At 40.4% G+C, this 22894-nt stretch overlaps 1 protein-coding gene across 2 annotated transcripts in view; it reads right to left on the reverse strand.

Moving 5' to 3' along the window:
- Nucleotides 1-22894, reverse strand: part of LOC144599479 (procollagen-lysine,2-oxoglutarate 5-dioxygenase 2-like) — a 121017-nt gene that overhangs the window by 20804 nt on the left and 77319 nt on the right. Inside the window, exons 9-14 of one of the 2 annotated variants that reach the window (XM_078410432.1) lie at nucleotides 15453-15578; nucleotides 14443-14561; nucleotides 11990-12094; nucleotides 7037-7162; nucleotides 5365-5506; nucleotides 3803-3865 (exon numbers count right to left, since the gene is read on the reverse strand). In XM_078410432.1, the coding sequence (XP_078266558.1) occupies nucleotides 3803-3865; nucleotides 5365-5506; nucleotides 7037-7162; nucleotides 11990-12094; nucleotides 14443-14561; nucleotides 15453-15578 (681 nt within the window). The remainder of the gene's footprint in view (nucleotides 1-3802; nucleotides 3866-5364; nucleotides 5507-7036; nucleotides 7163-11989; nucleotides 12095-14442; nucleotides 14562-15452; nucleotides 15579-22894) is intronic. The other variant, XM_078410433.1, reaches the window with a different exon arrangement.

The following is a 22894-nucleotide window of genomic DNA, read 5'->3' on the forward strand; positions in this document are numbered from 1 at the left end:
GCATGGATATGGAGGGAATGCAGGGTGATGGACCACGTACAGGCAGAAGACATTAGTTTAACAGCATCATACTAGTCAGACATTGTCGGCCCAAGGGCCTGCTCTGTGCTGCACGGTTCTATGTTCACAAGGGACTTGCACTGCCAAACAAAAGAATCTTCTGGATAGAAGACCTCTGGCAATGTGAGATTGAGCATCTTGATACATGATGATTTTGGAAGTGAAGGAATTGAGGCGGCGTTACAAGCCGACCTCATCTAAAAGGGAGATTTATTGTGTCCACGTCTCCGGTGTTTACATCGAGCAACTCCAATGGGTGAGGCCCATCATCTCTAGCTCATCTCTGAGCTCTAGTCAGGAGATTTCCAGGAGAACAGAGACAATGCTTCACTGCTGCTCCACCTGCTGGAAACCCCAAGACTCGTGAAGGATCTAAAAAAGAGCACGATTCAATAAGGGACTAAGTCTCTGATGGTAGTATATGAAGGCCAAGTGAAAACAGCAGCAAAAGTAAAAGTTTGCAAAAGACGTTGTACTATCCCTCCTCAAAATTCTGGTCCCTGACATGGAGTTTGCAATTGCATCAGAGTGACACTTTGGAACTAGAGTGCAAGTATGTCCTCCATGACTCAAAGGGACTGCCTATGACAAAAGGTAACCTCAGTTCCATCAAAGTTAAATTTTATCGTTCCGAATGCAATGATAGCTAGAAATATCTACCTTTAAGTGCTAGACAAATTTAAAATACAAGCATATATTCACAAGTCATCGGAGCAAAATTAGGCCATTTGGTCCATCAAGTCTACCCCATTATTCAATCATGGCTGATCTATCCTTTCCCCACAATCCCATTCTCCTGCCTTCTCCCCATGAACCTTGACACTCTTACTAACCAAGAATCTGTCAATCTCTGCCTTACAAATACCGAGTGACACAGCCATCTGTGGCAGGGAGTTAACACTTCAGTTAAAGAGAGCATTGATGAGACTACTCCTAAACTGCTTCAGAAAAGGTTTACATGACTAAAGCCTGACATGGCAGGTAGCTTTAGGAGGAAAGGGTTGGACAGGCTAGGTTTGCATCCTGTTGAGTTTAAAACAATGACAGATGGCGTGATCAAGACATTGAAGATCATGAGAGATCCCAAAAAGGAGTCTGCCAAGAAGATATTTCTTATCAGATAATCAGGAGCCAGGAGGCATCGTTTAACATATTATCTATGCATTTAAGGCAGCAAATGAGACAATTATTATTTCTCTTAGGGGGTTGTACATCTTTGAAGCTCTCCCTCAAAAGGTCGTGAAAGCAGAGTATTGGAAATACTTTTTACAGTGGTGGCACGTATATTCTTGTTTAGCAAGGGAGTGAAAGGTTACTGTGGGTGGGGAAGAATGTGGAGTTAAGGCTCTAATCAGATCAGCTGTGACCTTATTGAATGGAAGAGGAGCTTGAGGGGGCCACTCAGTTCATGCTCATAACTTGCATATTTGTATGGGTGTGCCTTCAGAAATCAGCTCACGAACATCCATGTGTTAACCCAGGTACTTATACTGATCCTGACTATCTTCATTAATTTTTTTATTGCGCTGGACTTTTTCTAAATATTCTGACTGATTTTTCTTCATCTATTCAAATGATTAGGGCAAATTGGGTAAGTGGGATGGATGGTCTACGGAGTCCAAAACTGGCAAGTGGTGCAAGGTCCAATCATTATGTCTATACAAAGAATACCAATTCTTATCATTGTGCATCTGTCTCTTGGGATTCTTTATTAGAAAAATAATCAAATAAGACGCATATTAATGGGCCACTAACAGCAGAGCACAATATTTTGCCTTGTTAAGGCAGAGCTTGCAGTTATCCTAGCTGTACACAAGTGCAAGTTGAATTTCTTTCCCCAGGGAGCACCCGAGCTTAGTTTAGTTTAGTTTAGAGATACAGAGCGGAAACAGGCCCTTCGGCCCACCGGGTCCGCACCGACCCACTATCCTACACCCACTAGGGACAATTTTTACATTTACCAAGCCAATTAATCTACAAACCTGGACGTCTTTGGAGTGTGCAAGGAAACCAAAGATCTCGGAGAAAACCCACGCAGGTCACGGGGAGAACGTACAAACTCTGTGCAGACAGAACCTGTAGTCGGGATTGAACCTGGGTCTCCTGGCGCTGCATTCGCTGTAAGGCAGCAACTCTACCGTTGCACTTCAAGGATATCTACGGATCCGTGAACCATTCATATTGCAGTGCAACTTCACTGCATAATGAAGAACAGTACATATTTGCAGGATGAAACAGGTTGGTATATCCCTACAAATTTACAACATTTTTGGGATGGGAGCTGGTTTTCCTCATAAACTTTTATATTCCCAGCCTACAGAATAAATATCAAATCCCAATGCCCAAACACTTCCACATTGCATGCATCACAACATTTTTTGAAGTGATGTAACATTCCTAATATTTTGCCCTGCGTTCCTTGCAAGTCTCCAGTTATGACATACCGATATATTCAGAATGTTTCTTGCTTACGGAAATAAAGAATATTCAGCATTTCTGCATGTATCCCGAACGTCTTTGATGATTCAATGATGAGGACACAACTCCGTTTGACGGAGCACCTTCATAAGATTTTCCACAACTTTAAGACAGTAACGAGAATCTGGTGTTCCTGTGGCTTTCCTTATTGATAGATGTACCATGGTATCCAGGAATTATTTGCTTTGCAGCATCCCCAATAACACCTACATGGGGTGCTCTTCACCACTTGTTTGTATGTCTTTCAGAATTCTCTCTTCCTTATTATCATGACCACAACACTGAAGTCCCACACCAGTTAGGAGAAAGCAGCTGGTGGAATCAGCACCCAGTCCATTGGTCAATCGCGGCAGTGGTGTAAACAGATGCACGGCAGAGAGGAATAAATGCCTCAATATTATCATCTAACCCATGAGCTGCATCATCTGGAGAGTCTGAGGACGGATTCTGACCTGAAACGTGACCCATTTCGTTTCTCCAGACATGCTGCCTGGTCCGCTGAGTTACTTCAGCATTCTGTATATATCTTCGGTATAAAACAGCACCTCCAGTTCCTTCCTACTCATCTGGGAGGTCTTGGATGTTGCCTTATGTGAACAAAATCATCACCAACTCTCATGATATCCATCTTTGGAAGTTGCTGTTGCTTCATTATTTCTGGGTCCATGTTTTGGGATTTCATATCTAACTGCAGGGTAATTTCAATGTAGGGACTGCAGGGATACAAAATGACACCCCTCCACCAATGTGAGATGGACAATGAAGAGGGTCTTACCAACAATATCCATATTCTCAGCATGATTGTATTGTTTTAAGTTATTCTCCATATTACTGACAGTGCATTATCAAACTTTTAAAGGTAAAGCACTGGGCCAATCTATTCTACACCCTCTTGTGATATGATGCTCTCCATCTTCCACTTACTGCATACAAACAGCTGGCTATACTCAACACTAAATTAGCAAACAAAAACGATGCGTTATGTGCACTCCTTAAGCAGACTCATATCACCTGGTACTTTTTGCCTGGATCAATTTTAGAGGTATCCCAAACAAATAATGAATTGTCTTCTCTGCTCTGTAATAAATTATCTAGGTAATAATGCATCTTTTAGTACATCGAGGAAGTGAGGCGCACAACAGAGACGACACATACGAGTACAGGGTTTAAGCAAATTCTTAGCATGGTGAATCCAACGAGTTGGCAAAGATGAAGATCACGAGAGATTCTTTTTAAACAAAAATTGTAGGAAACAAACATAAACCTTTGGGGGCTTGAATATATGGCAACTTTCCGCAGTAGGGGAGCCTTTTTCCTTTTCTATTTTCTAAAATAAAAAATAAGCACTGGGTAAGAATCATCATCTTGTTTACACAAAATACTGGGTGCACATCTTGAGGAGACAGACAAGACACCAGAGCTTTACAGGACCAGTTTTGCACAAGGGTCACTCACAAAGCTGGCCTGGCTGAGGCCAACAGGCACTTGCACAGCAAAGCTACACAGAACAAGTGAGAGACAATCTGCCAGATGACACAAAAATAACACAGTCCAGCCCCTCCAACTGACCAACGCAACATAAACTTGGCTTGTTAGTAATGCAAGAATTTAGTTAACAGTGCTCGATGCAGGCAGAGTCGAGATTAATAAAGAAATGCAATGCATCATCAGCAACATGTTCCAACTAGGTCAGGAACACAGAGCAGTGAGAGAATGAAACCAATCGCTTCCAGTTGTGGGTCAAATCCGAAAAGGATAAAGGTAAATTGGCAGAGACAAGATCTTAAATGGAAACAAGAGCATCGTGCCCGATAGAGTGCAGCACATTAACATACAATCAGTGCCACATCAATGGTAGAACAGTACTTGCCAACTCCCTTGATTTGAGCTCAGAAGGCTTTTCTCTCACCTACTGCTTACGAACGAAAATGTTGAAATCTGCACACTTTAGTTCCGATTTTAAAAAAGCATTATACAAATACAGGACAAGATTTTTTTTTTAAAGAAAACAATATAAATGCACATTGAAGAAATAAAATAAATTGGCCTCTGCAAAACTTCAGTCACATTCTCTCACTGGAGTTGGAATAAGCCACATCTTTCTTCCTCTGGTGTTCTGTTTTACACCTTTATCTTTGAATTCCGGAGCTAGCTGCAGCTAAATTAATCTTAATACCAACATAGGCTTATACGCCAACTGTACATTTTGGAAGTATTTTGCTTCTTTAAAAATAACTTCCTTTCAAGTGATTCCTTTGCAAGTCCAGATTCCCCAATGGCTGAGTCAAATAAACAGAAAAGTTGGCAAGTTTTACAAGTGTCGTTCTAACCTTTGACAAATATGGGTACAGTTTTACAATGAAACTAAAATACAGGATTTTACAATTAATTTTATTTATTCTGCAGATTTTTCTTAATGTGATTTCATAATATTCAACCGGAAAAAAATATGCATTTCATAAATCATACTTAGGTGGAGAATGTGTGTTTTGATATATATTATACTGTATATTGAAATGTTTAAATATTTCACTGAAGCATGAACTTTGTGGTATGTACAAAATTCTAATTAAAGAGGCTGTTCTACTGCATTACTTACATTGCAATGTTATTTTGGCTAGTTTTCAGTTCGCTAAATTATTGATTTAATAGTCAATATACTGCAGCTTCACAATTGATGCTCTAAGAAAGGTTTTACATAAATTCTTCTGTGTTATTGCAACTCTAAATACGATTTATTCATGATCAATTCTACCACAACTGATCTGGAAACATAAATTTGTATAAGAAACCATTTGGCAAATATAAATCCACTTTAACATTTACCTGTTCCCTGAGGTTTCTACAGAGTGACATATCAGAATCCATCCTGTCCAGATTGAAGTGGTTCTTTTCCTTTAAGTCTGTTCTTAAGACCTCACCTTTAATAAGGTACACATGAGCAACATATGGGACATTCCACACACCTCTACAAAGAAATATGAAAAATTCAACACCACTCTCAACAAAGTGAAATGTACAGCTGGTTTGTGTAGCAAAAATAAAACAGTCCTAAATGGTTCTAAACAAAGTGATTTTGTCAAAATGTTCCTTTAATAACATACTCCCCAGTTATTACAGACAGGATATATATAAATTCTACTAGCAGTGCACACTCGCTGTGAAGGAAAGTATCTTGTAATAAGCGTGGGACTGCTTTAGGATTGGAAGTGGTACTCTAGAGGACTTGCAGCATTAATACCACGGAGCCCCATGATGTGTCAAAAGCTCAGGCATGTTATTTTATACTTGGTTATGCTTTGTTATTAAGCCATTCGATTTCCTTTTGCAAATAAGGAAGAAATCATTAACTGTAGGGAAGATGAGTACGGTGATATATGGAAAATGAGTTTCTGAAGCTCTTTAGATTGGAAAAGGAAAGATTACCCTCGATCCATCACTGGGGATTTGTATCTGCAGAACAGGTTCACTTGCTTTATTTTTTTGTTATGTACTGTAGCTTCTTCAAAATTAACCACAAATTATTTCCCAGCAATACTTTAAACACATGTGTATCTCTGAGTGTGACTAGCTGAATAATATGCATGGACATGGAATTAGAAGTCACGGTGGGGCAGCCAATTCACCTTGTCAGCAACTTCCTTATCCTAAGCATGATTTTTTTTTCTCAGTAGAGTTAACACTCATTTTAAGGGTCAGTATAAATTCAGCTTCATTGCAATATGGTGGTGGGGTGAGAAAGGATGTGAAAATTCAGCTTTATATAGTGGGACAATACATGGACACGTATGAAGAATTGGCATCAGATCCATCATTGCTAAAGTTGCTGCATTCAGCATAAAAGGTGAGGAAAGGGCCATACGACAACCACACAATACAGTTTCAAAAATAGCTCAATCCACTTGTGGTAAAGTTCTAATTTGTTTGAAGAGAAGTACTTGTCATACTTTTCTGTCACTTTGTACTAAGTTTAGTTTTAGAGATACAGCATGGAAACATGCTCTTTAGCCCATACAGTCCACGCTGAACATGGATGACCTGATCATTGGACCACCTATTCATCCACTTCCTACATATTAGGGGCAATACTTTTAACAGAGAGACAATTAAACAAAAAACGAGGCCAATTAATTTGCAGTCCCGTATGTCTTTGGGATATGGGAGGAAACCAGAACATTCTGACGGAACCCAAGTGTTTACACAGAGAATGTGCAATCTCCACACAGACAGCACCAGAAGCCAGGATGGAACCCAGGTCTCTGGTACTATCAGACAGCAGCTCTACCAGCTGCATCACTGTACCAAGCTAAGCGGTTGGACCAACACTAGTTTCTTACATCAACTCTTGTGGCCGCGTGAGACGGCTTCTTTAACCAATATTTCAAAGTTTATCAGTGGTCTGTATTTTATTTATATTTATAATGCTTTATAGCATCAATTAAAAATGAGCAACATTGTAGATTTTATGACGTGAGCAATGGAAATGCAAAAAACTCACACTCTACTTCTTTCAACAATATCAATGTAATCCTCAGAGCGGGCATAGAAACCTTCAGAACTCAGCGCTCCCCAGAAATTGGACCACAACTTTTTGTACTGGATAAGCATTGGTGCAATTATCCTCCTGTTGGGATCAGACATAAAATACATTCAGTTACAAAAACAGCTCTTTTTTGACAATTTTAATTCATACCATGCCAGAGAATATATTTATTAATGGTCTGCTTGATAAAAAAACATTTTGTATCTTTTTTTAATGAGATTATGATAATGTAATTACAACATTGATACCAGTTTTATTGGTTTATCGTCACGTGTACCGAGATAGTATGACAAGCTTTGTTTGTGTGCTATTCAGTCACTTCAGAATATAAATGAGGTCAATCAAGTCACTCACAAGTACAATAGGTAGTGCCAAAAGAAAAACTAGAATATAGTGTTGCAGCATTATAGTATTCTAGTTACAGAGAGAATGCAGGTATAGAAAAAAGTGCAAGTCCGCAATGAGGTAGGTTGTAAGATCGGTACTATTACCCTAGCTTAAGTGATGACCATCCAGTAGTTGGATAACAGCAGCAAAGAAGCTGTTCCTGAATCCGATGGGGATTTGTGGGGGTGGGGGAGGTTTGCGAGATAATCTGTGCTACGTGGACAGCTCTGCAATTTCTTATGATTTTATGCAGAGTTCTTGCCAAACCAAGCTGTGATATATCCCTATTCCTTAATTTGGTGCATCTGTAGAAGTTGGCAAGAGCTATCAGAGACTTGATGAACTTCCTCATCTTCTGAGGAGGTAGAGGCATTAGTGCACTTGGTTGTCACTTCAATGTGGTTGGTCCAGGACAAATTGTTAGTGATATTTACACCTAGGAAATTGTTCTAGTCCAAGTTCTTGACCATCCCCACTTCAACACAATTGTTGGGAATTGGGGAGTGCACACCAACTCACTTCCTAAAGACAATAACTAGTTCCTTCATCTGGCTCAAGTCCCATCATTGATTAAGATCCAGCCCACTACAGTGATATAATCTGCAAACTTGTAAATAAAGTTAGAGCAGAATTTGGCTGCACAGTCATGAGTGTATATGGAGTATAGACAAAGACTGAGAACACATTTTGTAGGGCATCCTTTGTTGACAATTATCATGGAGGATGTATTGTCTCCAATCCTCACTGATTGTGGACTGTGGATCAGGAAGCCGATGATCTAGTTGTAGAGGGGAATGCTGACTCCTTGATCCAGGAGTTTGGTTGGTTATCATGGTGTCAAAGCCAGAGCTATAGCCAAGAAGTATTCATGTAACGTAGTTTTTACTATCCAGATGCTCCGGCAATTAATGTACGGCCAGGGAGATGGCATCTGTCATGGACTTGATGGTAGGTGAATTGTATTGGATCAAGGTTGACTGGAGATTGGAGTTAATATGTGCTGTGACCTGCCTAGCTAAAATACCATAGCACATTTCCTTGTTGCAGAAAGGGCTATAAGGGCAGAAATATATTTTGATTGCTCTGTTTCGAGGCATTACTATACTAATTGGTATTCAATGCTATGGAAATCTGTTCGTAATCAGTCTTCAGTGTAGATAGAAGTGTTGAACTAAACCCAAGCACAATGACATCTTGAGCTTTACAGTTATGTGCTATGTGGTTAATATCCATATTTCTTTATGAAATAAACAAGTTTTAGTCTGACGGACTAACTAAACACAGCTTGTGTACAAGCCCTTGCGGTAAGTCCAGTTCAACAGCCAACATTCTGCTTTAAATTTCACGTTTTTACAATGAAAGCTCATTGTACATCTGGTGGTTTAAATTAAATCAGCATTAGAAAAGCCCAAATGCAAAATCTTGCAGATGTTGGAAATTAGAAACAAAAGCGGAATCTGCTGGAAATTCTCAGCAGATATGGAGAATGAAACAGAGTTAAAGTTTGGTGACCTTTGATTGGAACTGTGAAAAGTTAGATATTAAAAAAGGTTTTAAATTGCAGAGAAGAGGACGAGTGGAAAGAAAATTAGGAAGACCCGTAAAACAAAGACCAGGATTTACTTCACCTTCTCTAGACATCTTTCACCCACCTCTGTTGATACCAGTGCCAACCTTTAGTCTCTCTCTCTAGGCCTCCTTCCTACCACAGACATTCACCTCACTTCTCCCCCTTACTCTGCAACTTAAAAGAGGCTTCACTTTGAACTTTCCCCAGTTCTGATGAAAGGGCTCCAACCTGAATCATTACCCCGGTTTTACATTCTCTGAAGCTGCTGCCCAATCGACTGAGTATTCCAACATTTCCAGTTTTTATTTGAAAAAGTCTAAATCCATTGAAAATGTAAGAAAGATTAAAAAATGACATTAATGCAGGATTAGTGTAAATAAGAGGCTGGTGGCACAAACGCAGTGGGCCAATGGGTTTATTTCCATGCTGTCTCTCTCTGTCTGAAATTCTTAGTTAATCTCCTTAATCTCTTTAAATACTTGAGAGATATGTTCAATAATTTAAAAAACCAAAATCTCTTGACTTCCAGTTACTGCTGCAGTTTAATGCCATTATCAGACTCTACTCATGCTAAATCTTGCACCATGATTAATATACGTAGAAAGCAGTGCTGCAGACTGGCGAGCTACCATCTAGGAACAGGTTGCACCAGCCAAGAAGGACCAAACTGGAATCAACTTATCTCACTTCAGATAACTTGGGATCCTCCGAAAAACACAATGAAAAGGGCCAGGTCGACCTGGTTGGGGCTCCCGGCTTCAAGGGGAAATGCTAATATGGACATGCATACTAAAGTCATTCCCAGATGTCAATAGACTTGATGAAAACCCAGGACATCTGCCACCAGTCTCCAGGTCTGGAGGAGAATCAGAGATACATTCACTCCTGTGAAACGGGGAAGCCAATTGGGCTATTATTGTTAATATTTACTTCAACCACTTTTAGTTTTGAATTGATTTGTGCAGGATTCTAATGAATCTAATGCTTCAGCAATTCTTGATTTATCAAAAAATTATGCAAGTACAGTGAAACCCTGACAAAGTGCCATCTGACTATTTGGAAATGCCGATGGTAAAGGCCTTGCCATACCTCCATGGATACCTCTATCAGCTAATTATGGGTAGAGGGGGAGCACCTACAGTGATTCCCAGCAATGAACTGGCTCCAGAATCCTCTTTTCCACTGACAATTAGCTATTTTAATGCAATTACCCTGATTAAATGTAAACTAAAACAGATGGTCTAGATGGGGCAGGAAGAGATATGCAATTTAATTGAAGCGGCCTTTGCAAGAGGCATATTCCAAATAGTGAGGACACTATAAATCAGAGTACACAATTTTAGTTGCATTTAATATTTGATTGGAGAACTGAACAAATGAAAACGTTTGCACAATTTATAAGATTGATCGTGTAAGAAGGAACTGCAGATGCTGGTTTACACTGAAGATAGACAAAAAAATGCTGGAGTAACTCCGTTGAGTTACTCCTGCATTTTTTGTCTATTGTAAGATTGATCTGTCATTTAAGAAATGACAATAAAGATTGGGTGACGTTTATTGCAGGCAATATTCTCACACTAGTTAATATTATCAAGCGCATGCCAGTTATCTATAGTTATTCTGGAAAGCAAATCATCAAACATTGGGATGGACTATAAGAAAAAATAATTTAGAAATGAATTTTGAAAGTAGGGCAGTCAACTAAACAGACTTCTGACAAAATATCATCAATCTGAAACACTAACATGGCTTTTCCACTGACATAGTTTTCAATATTTATTAAAATTTAAACTCCAGGACCAAGAGCAGATCAGTCATTTTTAAATCTCTACTGTCATTCTGCTAGATTAATGCCTCAGCTACATTTACCTGATGTTACTCTAGGTCTCTGATAATGTTATCGATAGAAATCAATTGATCACATTCTTAGAAGTTCAAATTAACCACTCTCAATGTATTTTCTATTCAGGTTTCATCTGCCAGGAAGAAAAGCTTCCACCATTCACTTCTAAATGATAGTTAATTTTAAGATTATATCCCTGTGTTCTGGATTTCAGATCACGCCAAACAGCTTCTTATCTCTCACTGCTGACCAGCATAATCAAGGATAATCATGGATGAGTTTCATCCCAGTCACTCCCTCTACTCCACTCTCCCATCAGGCATGAGGTGTGAAAACATATACCTCCATATTCAGGGATTTTCTTCCAGCTGCTATCAGGCACCCGAACCATCCTATCAATAGCTAGAGAACGGTCCTGAGCTATTATCTTCCTCATTGGAGGCCCTCAGACGATATTTAATCGGACTTTACCTTGCACTAAAAATTACTCCCTTTATCATGTATCTTTAGGCACTTAATGTGTTATAGGTCAGGGGCAAAGTGCCTTGGTTAACTTCCAAAATTTCACTGTCAATGGAGTGGCATAATGGAAGCAAAGTTTAAAAAAATGAACACACACATTGTCTGGAGGCCAGAAGTACTAAACATGCAATGTTCAATGCAAAGGTGCTCAATGCCTTGTGGAACGGTGATGACAACTCTACACCGCAGGCCTCTGGTCTACGCTGACAAAAGCAGATGGGACTCCAGCACCAGTTTCCCAATCCATGGCCAACCACGATCTTGGATGTGTTTTCATCATGGTTGCTTTTCCATAAAATATTCCTTTATTCGTCCTACACCGGGGAAATTTACAATAGGCAATTATGTTTCCAGGATAATTGCCTATCCATGTTCTTTAGAGATGCTGCCTGACCTGATGAGTTAGTCCACCACTGTCTTTGTTTGGAAACCAGCATCTGCACTTCCTTATTTCTCCTGAATGTGATTCCCTTATGACAGAGCACATTTTCTGATTTCCATTCACCAGATTGACACATAGAGAAAACATTCACTTATTGCATTGAATCTGCTTCAGTCAACATGCGAGCCTTTATTAACCCTTTACCTGTTTTGCTGAATTAACAGTTTAAGGGTATTTGGGTTTGTCAGTACCACATCTGAATCAAGGTTGAAGTAATAATCACATTCTGGGTTCTGCCGACAGTAATCCCTAAATGAAAAAAAGGCAGACGAGAGGAAGAAACAGTTAAATTATGTTACGCATTGAAATGCATTACAGACTTATTTAAAATTACACAGGCTTAGTGCTAGAAATAATCACTAAGCTCATCCCTTTGTTGTGGATTCATGCCAAAATGACATGCTTATTTTGGTAGATTTAAATATAGGGGAACAAAATTCAAACTTCCAGAAATAATACTTAGGGGAAACTTGCTTGTGCTTTATATAAAAATGTCTCTGAAGTAAATGGAGTTGTTTTTAAAACATGTGATATTTTCTGGCTGCTATTTCAGACTACAGGCTATTCACCCCGGCAGGCAACTATCATTTCATCAGCCTCACTGCTGCATTGTATATGGAGTAAAGAAACTCAGGAATCCACTACAATCTGCCTCACCATCTTCCCAGAAGCATAGGGCCACTGTTTCCAGTGATTGTTTTTTAATTTGCATTACTTCAAGTCTAGTATTTGGCCTATGGATCTATAAGCCCAGAGTGATCCAGTCCCCTTTGTATTGATGGGAATGGATCCATAACCCTTCATGGCAATGGCAACCTTACCTCCCTATCGGTAGCTGCTGCAAGGGATAAGCATTGCGAGCTGAATTAAAAATTTAAAGATGTTTCTGCCTAAAGACAGACAGAAACACAAATCATCTAACGTGGCAGTTTTGCATCTGTCTTCCCTTTGGCCTTCTTGGATCAGAAGGCAAAATATGTTCTCAATACAAATCATGGGCCACTCCAACCAGCCAGAAGAAGGGTCTCAATCCAAAATATCACCTATTCCTTTTCTCCAGAGATGCTTTCAGACCCGCTGAGGTACACTAGCATTTTGTGCTTGTCTTAGGAATTATGCAAGCCTTGACTTGAATAAACACATATTTGATAGTCAGCATTAACATGGTGGGATGCGGGCTGAGCAATGTATGACTTTATAACTTGAGCAAGGATGCCTTTGACTGGTCCTATAGCTAAACAGCATGGAAGCAGGCTCTTCAGCCCAACTCGTCCACGCCAACAAAGATATGTCTAACTGAGCCAATTCCACTGCCTGTGTTTGGCCCATATGCCTCTAAACCATTCCTATCCTTGTGTCTTTTAAATATTCCAATTGCAACCATACCTACCACTTCCTCTGGCGGCTCGTTCCTCATACCAACCACGCTCTAGTGAAGAAATTGCCCCTCAGATTCCTTTTAAATCTTTCCCTTCTCACCTTAAAGCTATGCCCTCTAGTTTCAGACTCCCCTCCTCAGAGAAAAAGATTTATCCACACTTGTCATGATTTTATACACCTTCAGGTCACCTTCAACCTCCTACGCTCCAAGAAAAAGAGTCCCAGACTATGCAGCGTCCATAATTAAGCCCTCCATTCCTGCAAACATTTTGGTGCAACTTTTCCACACCCTTTTTAGCTGAATGACATATTTTCAATAGCTCAGCAACAAGAACTATACACAATACTCTATGAGTGGTCTCAAATTGTACAGTTGCAACATTGGGTGCTAGATTCTGTACTCAATGCCTTGATTGATGAGGGTAATGGTGACAAATGTCACACAACCTCCTTTTATACACAATTACAGGAAACTGTAGACTCACCCCTAGCCGCCCCTCTAGGGCTCTACCATATACTGTGCAAATCCCACCTAGATGTAACTTTAAAAAATGCAATGCTTTGCATTTGTCAGAGTTAAATTCCATCTACCATTTCTCGGCTCACTTAGCAGTTCATCTAGTTCGTCTTGTAAACTTAGCCAACCCTCTTTACTGTTCACATCACCATGATTTTTTCCTTTGCTGGTGCTGACAAAGATTCTTCCACATGAAACTATTTATTTTTTCATGTGTTTCGTGCATTTGATGTTTTTAATTCTCCCACCCCCATCAAATACGTTTCTTTACGGAATTCCAACTTTGAGTCCAACGAAATAAGATAACATTCTTTGAATATATTTGTGAATCACTTTAAAAGTCAGTTTACAAACTCATTCAGAATATTAACAAATAAAACGAGTAAAGCTTCAAAACTGTGCCATGATTTCTGTAGCAGAACATATGGCTCAGCTTGTAAATGCTCAAAACATTATTAATTTTATACCATCTGTAATTTATGAACCGATCCTTGAAACTTAATTTAGCAATTCATTTCAAGAAAATGAGGTTCCTCTCTTGACAAACCAATCCAGAACAAAACCATAGTTAGTTGTCGAGAAACATTTGAAATTTCTGAAGTGGCATGAGTAGAACGGAGAGTTCAATCGCACAGTAACTGATCCCCGACTGAATCTCATCCAGTTAACAATAAAAGAGTATGAAAATGAAGAGACTCACATTCCCATATTTCTTGCATCGCCTTCGCTCAGGATTTCTTCAGGCCCGACAAATTTCACTTTAAGTTCACCTTTGTGTCTTTCCCAGAACGCGTGTATGTGCTTTTCATGATAAACTTCCTAGAAGTAGAACAGAGTCCATGTGTCAAAATGTATGGCCTAATTTCCCAGTCAGTGGTCAAAGAACTGTACTACATCTTCATTGCATTAGCAACTGCCTTCAGATCTTCAGTAGGCTTTTGCAAGGCAAAATACATTGAGGACTGTTCAGTTTTGGACCTTCGTGGGGTTCTGGGGGCAAATCAGGGAAAATCCCAACACATTTCTTCAATCAATGAAACCCAAAATATCCTTGATGACACTTACTTATCAAGAAGTTGGATATTTAACTCAAAGTCACATCATGTACAAAAAAGATAAAATAAAAGATGGAATTGGATGGGGTAAAGATTTTCAAAAAATGTTTTGTTTGAGGTCCCTCACATTGATTAAAATCTGGTGGAATGAGACTCCACTCCAAGTTAAATGTCCGAGAGCATTTAAGCCTTAGCATGTCAGCAAAAAAAAAATCATACTCTTAATAAAACAAGCTCCAGCTAATTCTGGTATGCACTGAGTATCCAGAATCAGCACATTGTTCACATTATAATATGTATTTCATTGCCATATGACTAGGTGATGATAGTGGTACAGCAAACCTTGGGAGAAACAGGACAAAATAAACATCAAAACTTCTTGCTTTCCACAGCCCTCTGTGTACTTGAGGTTGCCAGAAGATGGTGATAACATCATGTTTATTTGCTTCAAAATTTGGGTCAATTCTTAAGATAAAGGCATTACATATAAAGGTGTGGAAAAATTATTATTTTTTATTGCTGGAACACTAAGTTTCAACTTTATTACGTTCAACAAATATAAAAACCTTTGCTCAAAACTGAATTGTACAGTGCTTTAAGGTTAATATAATTTGGATGCAAGTGTAACAAGCTCATGCACTGGCAGAAGACTCACTTTATTGTGGATAAAGAAAGTAAGTTTCTCTGTTGGATAATTGATGGTAAATAGTCTTTCCAAAAACTCTGGAAGAAAGGGTGTTGGCCGTTCAATGAATATGCCGACAGTCACACTGGGAAATTTCTGAAATACAATGAATAAGATTTGTTATTAGGAACCTCTGACAGACAAAGTCATATGGCACAGAAAGAGGCCCACAGAGAGGTTCTATGTGCCTGTCGAGACAAGCACCAAACCTCTCCCAAGCCTATCATACACTATCTTTTCCTCGGGAATTCCTCATCAACTCATGTTCGATTCAACTGACCCCCCCCCACTATGCACCACCCCACACATATTAGGGGCGATTTTAGTAGTCAATTGGCCTGCCAACCAGCACATATTTGGCATTTGGGAGGGAACCCTTTGGGATGGTGCAGTTGCACAACTCATTATTAATATTTTAAAAACTGCCTCAGAGCTCTAGTGATCCAGGTTTGATGCTGACCTCCTGCGTTATCTGTATGAAGTTCGCATGTTTTTTTAGGACTGTGCGAGGTTCCTCTAGGCACTCTCGTTTCCTCCCACATCCCAAAGCCAAGTGTTCCCGGTGTAGTTGAGAGGTAGAATTCAGGGGTAATTGATGAGAATGTGAAAAAAAGTGTGATCAGTTTAGGACTAGACAACAGATGCTAAATGGTCAATGTGGACTTGGACAGAAGATTCAGTTTCTGTGCCATATGACTCTATGATATGTTATGACAATCAATAATCTAATTACTTTGCACAACTTTGCACAACAATGCTCTGCCTAAGAAATATTGACAAAAAAGAATCGATATTTTCCCCTACAGAATGAAATTACCTCACGATTGACTTTAATATATGCTTGCAGAACAGAAGGACCCCGTAGTTATGTGCAACATGGACCTATAACAGTTTATGAGTTGCCAATATAATGCGAATTAATCTGGGCCAGATAGGCGAAAAAGAGAAATGATTAGCTATGAGAGTTAGCTAATTAGTCAATCAGTCAATTTAACAGCTAATATAAGCAAGGCTTGCTTTAGGGGAGCAGTCTGTTGGGGGGCGGACTTGACAAGGGAAGTGCCTTGTGAGAAAAATGCGAGTCTTTGGCGAGGAGGCCGAGGGAGGAGACTATGCCAAAAGGTGAAGAGGGAATGTGTACGGAAATGACAGGTAAGGTGAGTCAGTGTGATGTTTGTAGGATTTGGGAGGTCAGGGACACCACTGGTGCCTCTGGCTGCTACAACTTTGGAAACTGTGTCCAGGTTCAGCTCCTGAAGGACCGTGTTGGGGACCTGGAGAGGCAACTGGATGACCTCAGGATCATCCGAGAAAACGAGACATTCCTGGACAAGACCTACAGCGAGATTGTTACACCGAAGACACTGGAAGAGAAAAGGTGGGTGACGGTGAGGAAGGAAGCTTGGAGTACAAGAGACCCGGGTTGCACCTCTTGAAAACAGGTACACCCTCTTGGAACTGCAAAGAGGATGTTAAGAAGTTGCAGGGTGACTTGGACAGGTTGAGTGAGTGGGCAGATGCAGTATAATGTAGATAAATGTGAGGTTATCCACTTTGGCGGCAAAAACAAGGAAGCGTGCAGGTACAGCAGGCAGTGAAGAAAGCTAATGGCAGTTTGGCCTTCATAATGAGAGGATTTGAGTATAGGAGCAAAGAGGTCCTTCTGCAGTTGTATAAGGCCCTGGTAAGACCACATCTGGAGTAATGGGTGCAGTTTTGGTCTCCTAATTTGAGGAAGGATGTCCTTGCTCTTGAGGCAGTGCAGCGTCGGTTCATGAGGTTAATCCCTGGGATGGCGGGACTCTCATATGGGGAAGGATTGGAAAGACTGGGCTTGTATTCACTGGAGTTTAGAAGGATGAGAGGGGATCTTATAGTGACGTATAAAATTATAAAAAGACTAGACAAACTAGATGCAGGAAAAATGTTCCGAATGTTGGGGGGAGTCCTGAACCAGGGGCCACAGTCTTAGAATAAAGAGAAGGCCATTTAAAACTGAGGCGAGAAGAAACTTTTTCACTCAGTGAGTTGGGAATTTGTGGAATTCTCTGCCACAGAAGTCAGTGAAGGCCAGTTCGCTGGATGAATTTAAAAGATAACTCTCTCAGATAGAGCTCTAGGGCATGGTGAAATCAAGGGATATGGGGAGAAGGCAGGCACACGTTACTGATTGTGGATGATCAGCCATGATCACAATGAATGGCGGTGCTGGCTCGAAGGGCCAAATGGCCTCCTCCTGCACCTATTTTCTATATTTCTATGTTTCTAATCAATTAATATGTAAAGTGGAGAGAATAAGACAAGAGAGAGTGGCTGATGAACAACAAGCAGACTTGTTACATTGAAATTAATGACTGGTAATTGTTATTTAACAATCTGGTGTACAATTGTATGGTGGCACAGCAGTAGAGTTGCTGCCCTACAGTGTCAGAGACCCAGATTCGATCCTGATTATGGGTGCTGTCTGCATGGGGTTTGTACATTCTCCCCATGTTTTCTCCGGGTGCTCCGGTTTCCTCCCACACTCCATGACTACAGGTTTAAAGGTTAATTGGCTTTGGTAGAAATTATACATTGTTCCTAGTGTGCAGGATAGTGTTAGTGTGCTGGGATCACTGGTTGGCATGGACTAGGTGGGACGAAGGGCCCGTTTCCGTGCTGTGTCTCTAAACTGAACTAAACATGTGGGTTAAAGGCAATGCTGATTTTTAGTCCCATAATAATAACCTCAAATTGTTAATTATCAACCGAGTTTTATGATATTAATTTTCTGCATTGGGTCATAAGCCAGTGTTTATTACCCATCCCAAATAATGATTAAGAGCATTAATTATCAATGACATGCATAATCACCAGCAAATCCAGCTCTCATTTCAAGTAATGATTAAATAATCATCTTATGCACTGCATAGAGATCAGGATCATCTTGATAATATGAATGGCTTTGTCTCCAGATCAACCTTCAACACCATAATACTAAATAAACTCATCCATAAACATAGAATCATCGTCATACAGCACAGAAATAGGTCCTCAGCTCAACTTTTCCATGCTGACCTAGATGTCCCTTCCAAAGCCCTCTACATATCGTTCAAGGGAACTTTCCTGAACACTTTTGAAAAACTCGCTCATTTAATGCCCATGGCAGCATGGCAGTTCCAGACTATATTGGGAAAGTTAATATCCCCTACAATGATATCGCAGTTATCTCCAATCTCTCACTGTCTTTGTTCCACTAATTCCCGTTGACTATCTGGGGGCCTACAGCTGAATACTAACAAGGTGATCATCCCCTTCGTATTTCTCAGCTCCAGTCATATAGCCTCACTAGAAGATCCTTCAGTAATGTTATCCTGGACTACTGTTGTGATGTTTTCCTTAATCAACAATGCAACATCCCCACTCCTCTTTTACCTATATCTCCATCTAGCCCTTAACAACTGTATACTGGAACACCAAGCAGCTAGTCTCGCCTCTCCGAGAGCTAGGTTTCCATAATAGCTAGAACGTCCCAGTCACGCATACCTAACCATGCCCTCATTTCATTCATCTTGGTCATCAAGCCTCCAGCATTGAAATAAATGCAATTTAATCAAACCATAATTCCAACCCTCCCTGCCATGTTCCTACCTACTTAACTTGCCTTCACTGATTTCTACACTGACTTAGAGTTTCTCATCTGCCTCACCAATGCATTGAATCCCATTCCTTTGTCAATCTACTTTATACCTTCCTGAGTAGCAGTAGCAAACTGCCCGCCAGGATATTGGTCCCTCCAGTTCAAGTGCAACCTGTCCCTCTAGTATAACCTATCTCTTCCCCAAAAGAGATCCCAAACATCCTTATATCTGATTCCCTGCCCCTTGTGCCAACTGTTCACACCTGCAATATCTTCCTATTCCTACCCTCACTGGCACGTGGCACTGGGAGTCCAGAGATCCCTACCATCCAGGTGCTGCTTTTTACTTTCTGAACCTTGGTCCTGAGGACCTGGATCTGCCTTTCCTTGTTATTGCAGACCAGGGGAAATGTCAGCACAGTCCCCTTTGACGCGAGAAAACAGTAGTTCCATATCAGATCACTGTGTAGCAGTATTTAAAATAGGATAAGAACTTGCAAATTATTAAAAGTGGAAACAGGTGTGGAAGATGCCCCTCCACAGTTTTGGTTGGGACTTTAAGACAAAGGTTTCCAAGAATAGCTTCTTGCTACAAGAGTAACATTCTCCTGCTATTTAAATAAATTACACCTCTCACATCAAGTTTACACATAGCAACCTAAGGCCCATAGCGTTTAGCTTTTACAGCTGTCACCTCTCATTCAACATCAGTCGACAGAATAAGAAGAGCAATCAGTCATCATAGATGTGGGATTTATGAAGAGCCACCACATACATTTTTAGAATCATTTTGTGCAGGGGAAGAGATACTGCTTTAAATAAAACTGAAGTTCAGATACTGCAAATAGACACAAAATGCTGGAGTAACTCTGAGGGACAGGCATCATCTCCGGGGAGAAGGAATAGCTGATTTTTCAAGTTGAGACCCTTCTTCGGCAAACTGCCTTTCAACACCATCTCCAATAAAAGGCTTCAGAAAATAAAAACTCCACTTTAAAGGTTGGATAAGTATTTTCAATGTAGATTGATGTTCTGCAGCTGCTCACACTTCCCCGAGCTTCAGCCCCATTGTTATCAGCCTTTTAAATAAAGCAAGAGTGTTATAATCTTAGCATTGTGAAGTTCAAATATTATACCATAACCCAAATCCAAGACAAAAATAACTCTTCACAAAAATGGTTATAATTCAGATGAGGTTCAAATCGATTTTTTTTTTACACACACATGGCTGAATCTTCAGATGGACTATATCAAAATCTGCGTGAGACCTATTGAATTCAATTTAGATGGATAAGGACGACTGTTCCCCTCAAAGGGTTAAGCTTGTGCAAGATTTCCCACAGCTGAAACATTACTTGGCAGTTGAAACAAAAATGTGGATGCAGAACCATTGTTTGTTTTACACCACATTAACTGAGCTTTGCAATGTCCTGTGCAATGAATCTCACTGATAGAAAGGCTGAGGCTTCACTATTACCTCACATGGCTTTGCCACCATATTTTCTGATCCGAGTTCGACCTTTCTCCATTTAAAACTGTTCAAATTAAACCATAGGAAATTCAACGTATCTCTCCAAATGCCATGCACAAGCCCTGTCAGCTGATGTGAAATGTCAAACTGGGAACTGCATCCATGAATCAGCTGGCAAGAACAATATTTTTGACAGTCAACATAGAAAGAAACATTTTCCCATTTCTACATTGTCGTCGGAACGACACGCATTCCAAAAGTCCAACTGTCGTTTCACACCATTGCCCTCATCCATCTTCCAAGTTCAACATGCTAAACATCTGGATTTTGACCTATTGCCTGAAACCCAGTGGAAATAACAAATAATAATGGTCGTATTCCTCAGAGTAGATTTTATTACAGTCAGTAAAGCTGCTGTTAGACATTGAAGAATGATAAACAATACATGATGCTAATTCGTTCAGTCAGATGTGAGCAAGGTTTGATCCGGGATATAGATTATTGAGAAATCTTTCACATTTTGATATCTATATACTAAAACTCTCGTTTGTTTGTTTGTTTGTTCCTGAACTACAGCCAAAACGATACACTATAGCGCGACAATTTTAGGCCCACCTTATTCACCGTCATCCCTTTAGTGCTGATGGAAGTTTCATTGAAATCAGTGTTATATTTTAAAAGTTATGCACATTTTAAAGTTTAAATCTATCTCCTAGGAAGGGAGGGGGGGGAGGGAGGGAGGGAGGAAGGGAGGGAGGAAGGAAGGAAGGAAGGAAGGAGGATAAGGGGGTTGAGGGGGATGGAGAGGGAGAGGGGGAGGGATGGAGAGGGGGAGGGGGAGGGTGTGGGGGAGGGGGGGGGGGAAGGAGAGGGTGCTGCACCAAAGCAGGAGAGGTTTGGGCCTAACGGGTCTACGTGGTCTATTCCGCATTAAATATGAGTGGCTGTTGCCTCCTCATCTAATCCTTCATTCAACTCCTCTAATATGCAAACTGTTAGCTCCAAGCCTCAATTTAAATTTACATTGCAAACTTGCAAGAAGTAGAATGGAAAATATGAGTAACCTGAAAGGATTGTAATTGCCAATTACAGTGATTGGCCACTTGAAGGTAGAAGGTTGGAAGGGAGATTTGTAGGCAAAGACGGGACAGGACCCAAACACCATTTGATAGTCAGCGAGTTCAGCGTACTACAGGGATTTCCAGCTCACTATGCTCAGAAAGGAACAGAACAGTGACCAATGATCGGCTCAAAAGATTTACGAGGACACTATCAGGTCTGGAGGATTTGAGCTATGAGACTGGATAGGCTGGGTCTATTTTCCCTGGAGCATAGGAGGCTGAGGCATGATCTGATGCAGGTTTATAAAATCACAATGGGGCATAGATAAGGTGAACAACCAGAGTCCTTTTCCTAGGGTCGGGGAATCAAAAGATAGATGGCATATTTTTAAGATGAGAGGAGAAAGATTCAAAAGAGATCCGATCGGCAAACTCTTCATGCAAAGGGTGATGCGGCACGGTAGCGCAGCGGTAGAGTTGCTGCTTTACAGCGAATGCAGCGCCGGAGACTCAGGTTCGATCCTGACTACGGGTGCTGCACTGTAAGGAGTTTGTACGTTCTCCCCGTGACCTGCGTGGGTTTTCTCCGAGATCTTCGGTTTCCTCCCACACTCCAAAGACGTACAGGTATGTAGGTTAATTGGCTGGGTAAATGTAAAAATTGTCCCTAGTGGGTGTAGGATAGTGTTAATGTACGGGGATCACTGGGCGGCACGGACTTGGAGGGCCGAAAAAGGCCTGTTTCCGGCTGTATATATATGATATGATATGATATGATACATAGAATGAGATGTCAGAGAAAATGGTAAAGGCATGCGCAATTACAACATATAAAAGACACAGACAGGTACATTGATAGCAAAGGTTTGGAGGAATATGGGCCAGGCATAGTCATGTAGACTAACTCGGTTAAGCAACTTGATTGGAATGGATGAGGTGTGCCAAAAAGCCAATGTCGGTGCTGTACAGCTCCATGATAATGGGCCCATATACACACAGATTATACTTCCTTGAATAAAATGTCTTCATGCACTCAATAAATTAATTGCAATCATTTGCAGAGCAGTCGTTCTTGCTGCCTAAATGGGGGTACAACGTGTCAGCTGTTAAAACTATTGCATTTGCCATTCAACTATTTCATTTACCAGTTAAGATATACAAGGAAATATACAAGGAAATCTGGAATCTATTTGTGTTCCATGCCAAAGCCTCAAGCTCTCTCTTTTCACAGTGTGCATACCCACATCCAGTAGAATATTCA

Source organism: Rhinoraja longicauda, chromosome 13, assembly GCF_053455715.1.
Source record: "Rhinoraja longicauda isolate Sanriku21f chromosome 13, sRhiLon1.1, whole genome shotgun sequence".
In the NCBI taxonomy this organism is placed as follows: domain Eukaryota; kingdom Metazoa; phylum Chordata; class Chondrichthyes; order Rajiformes; family Arhynchobatidae; genus Rhinoraja; species Rhinoraja longicauda.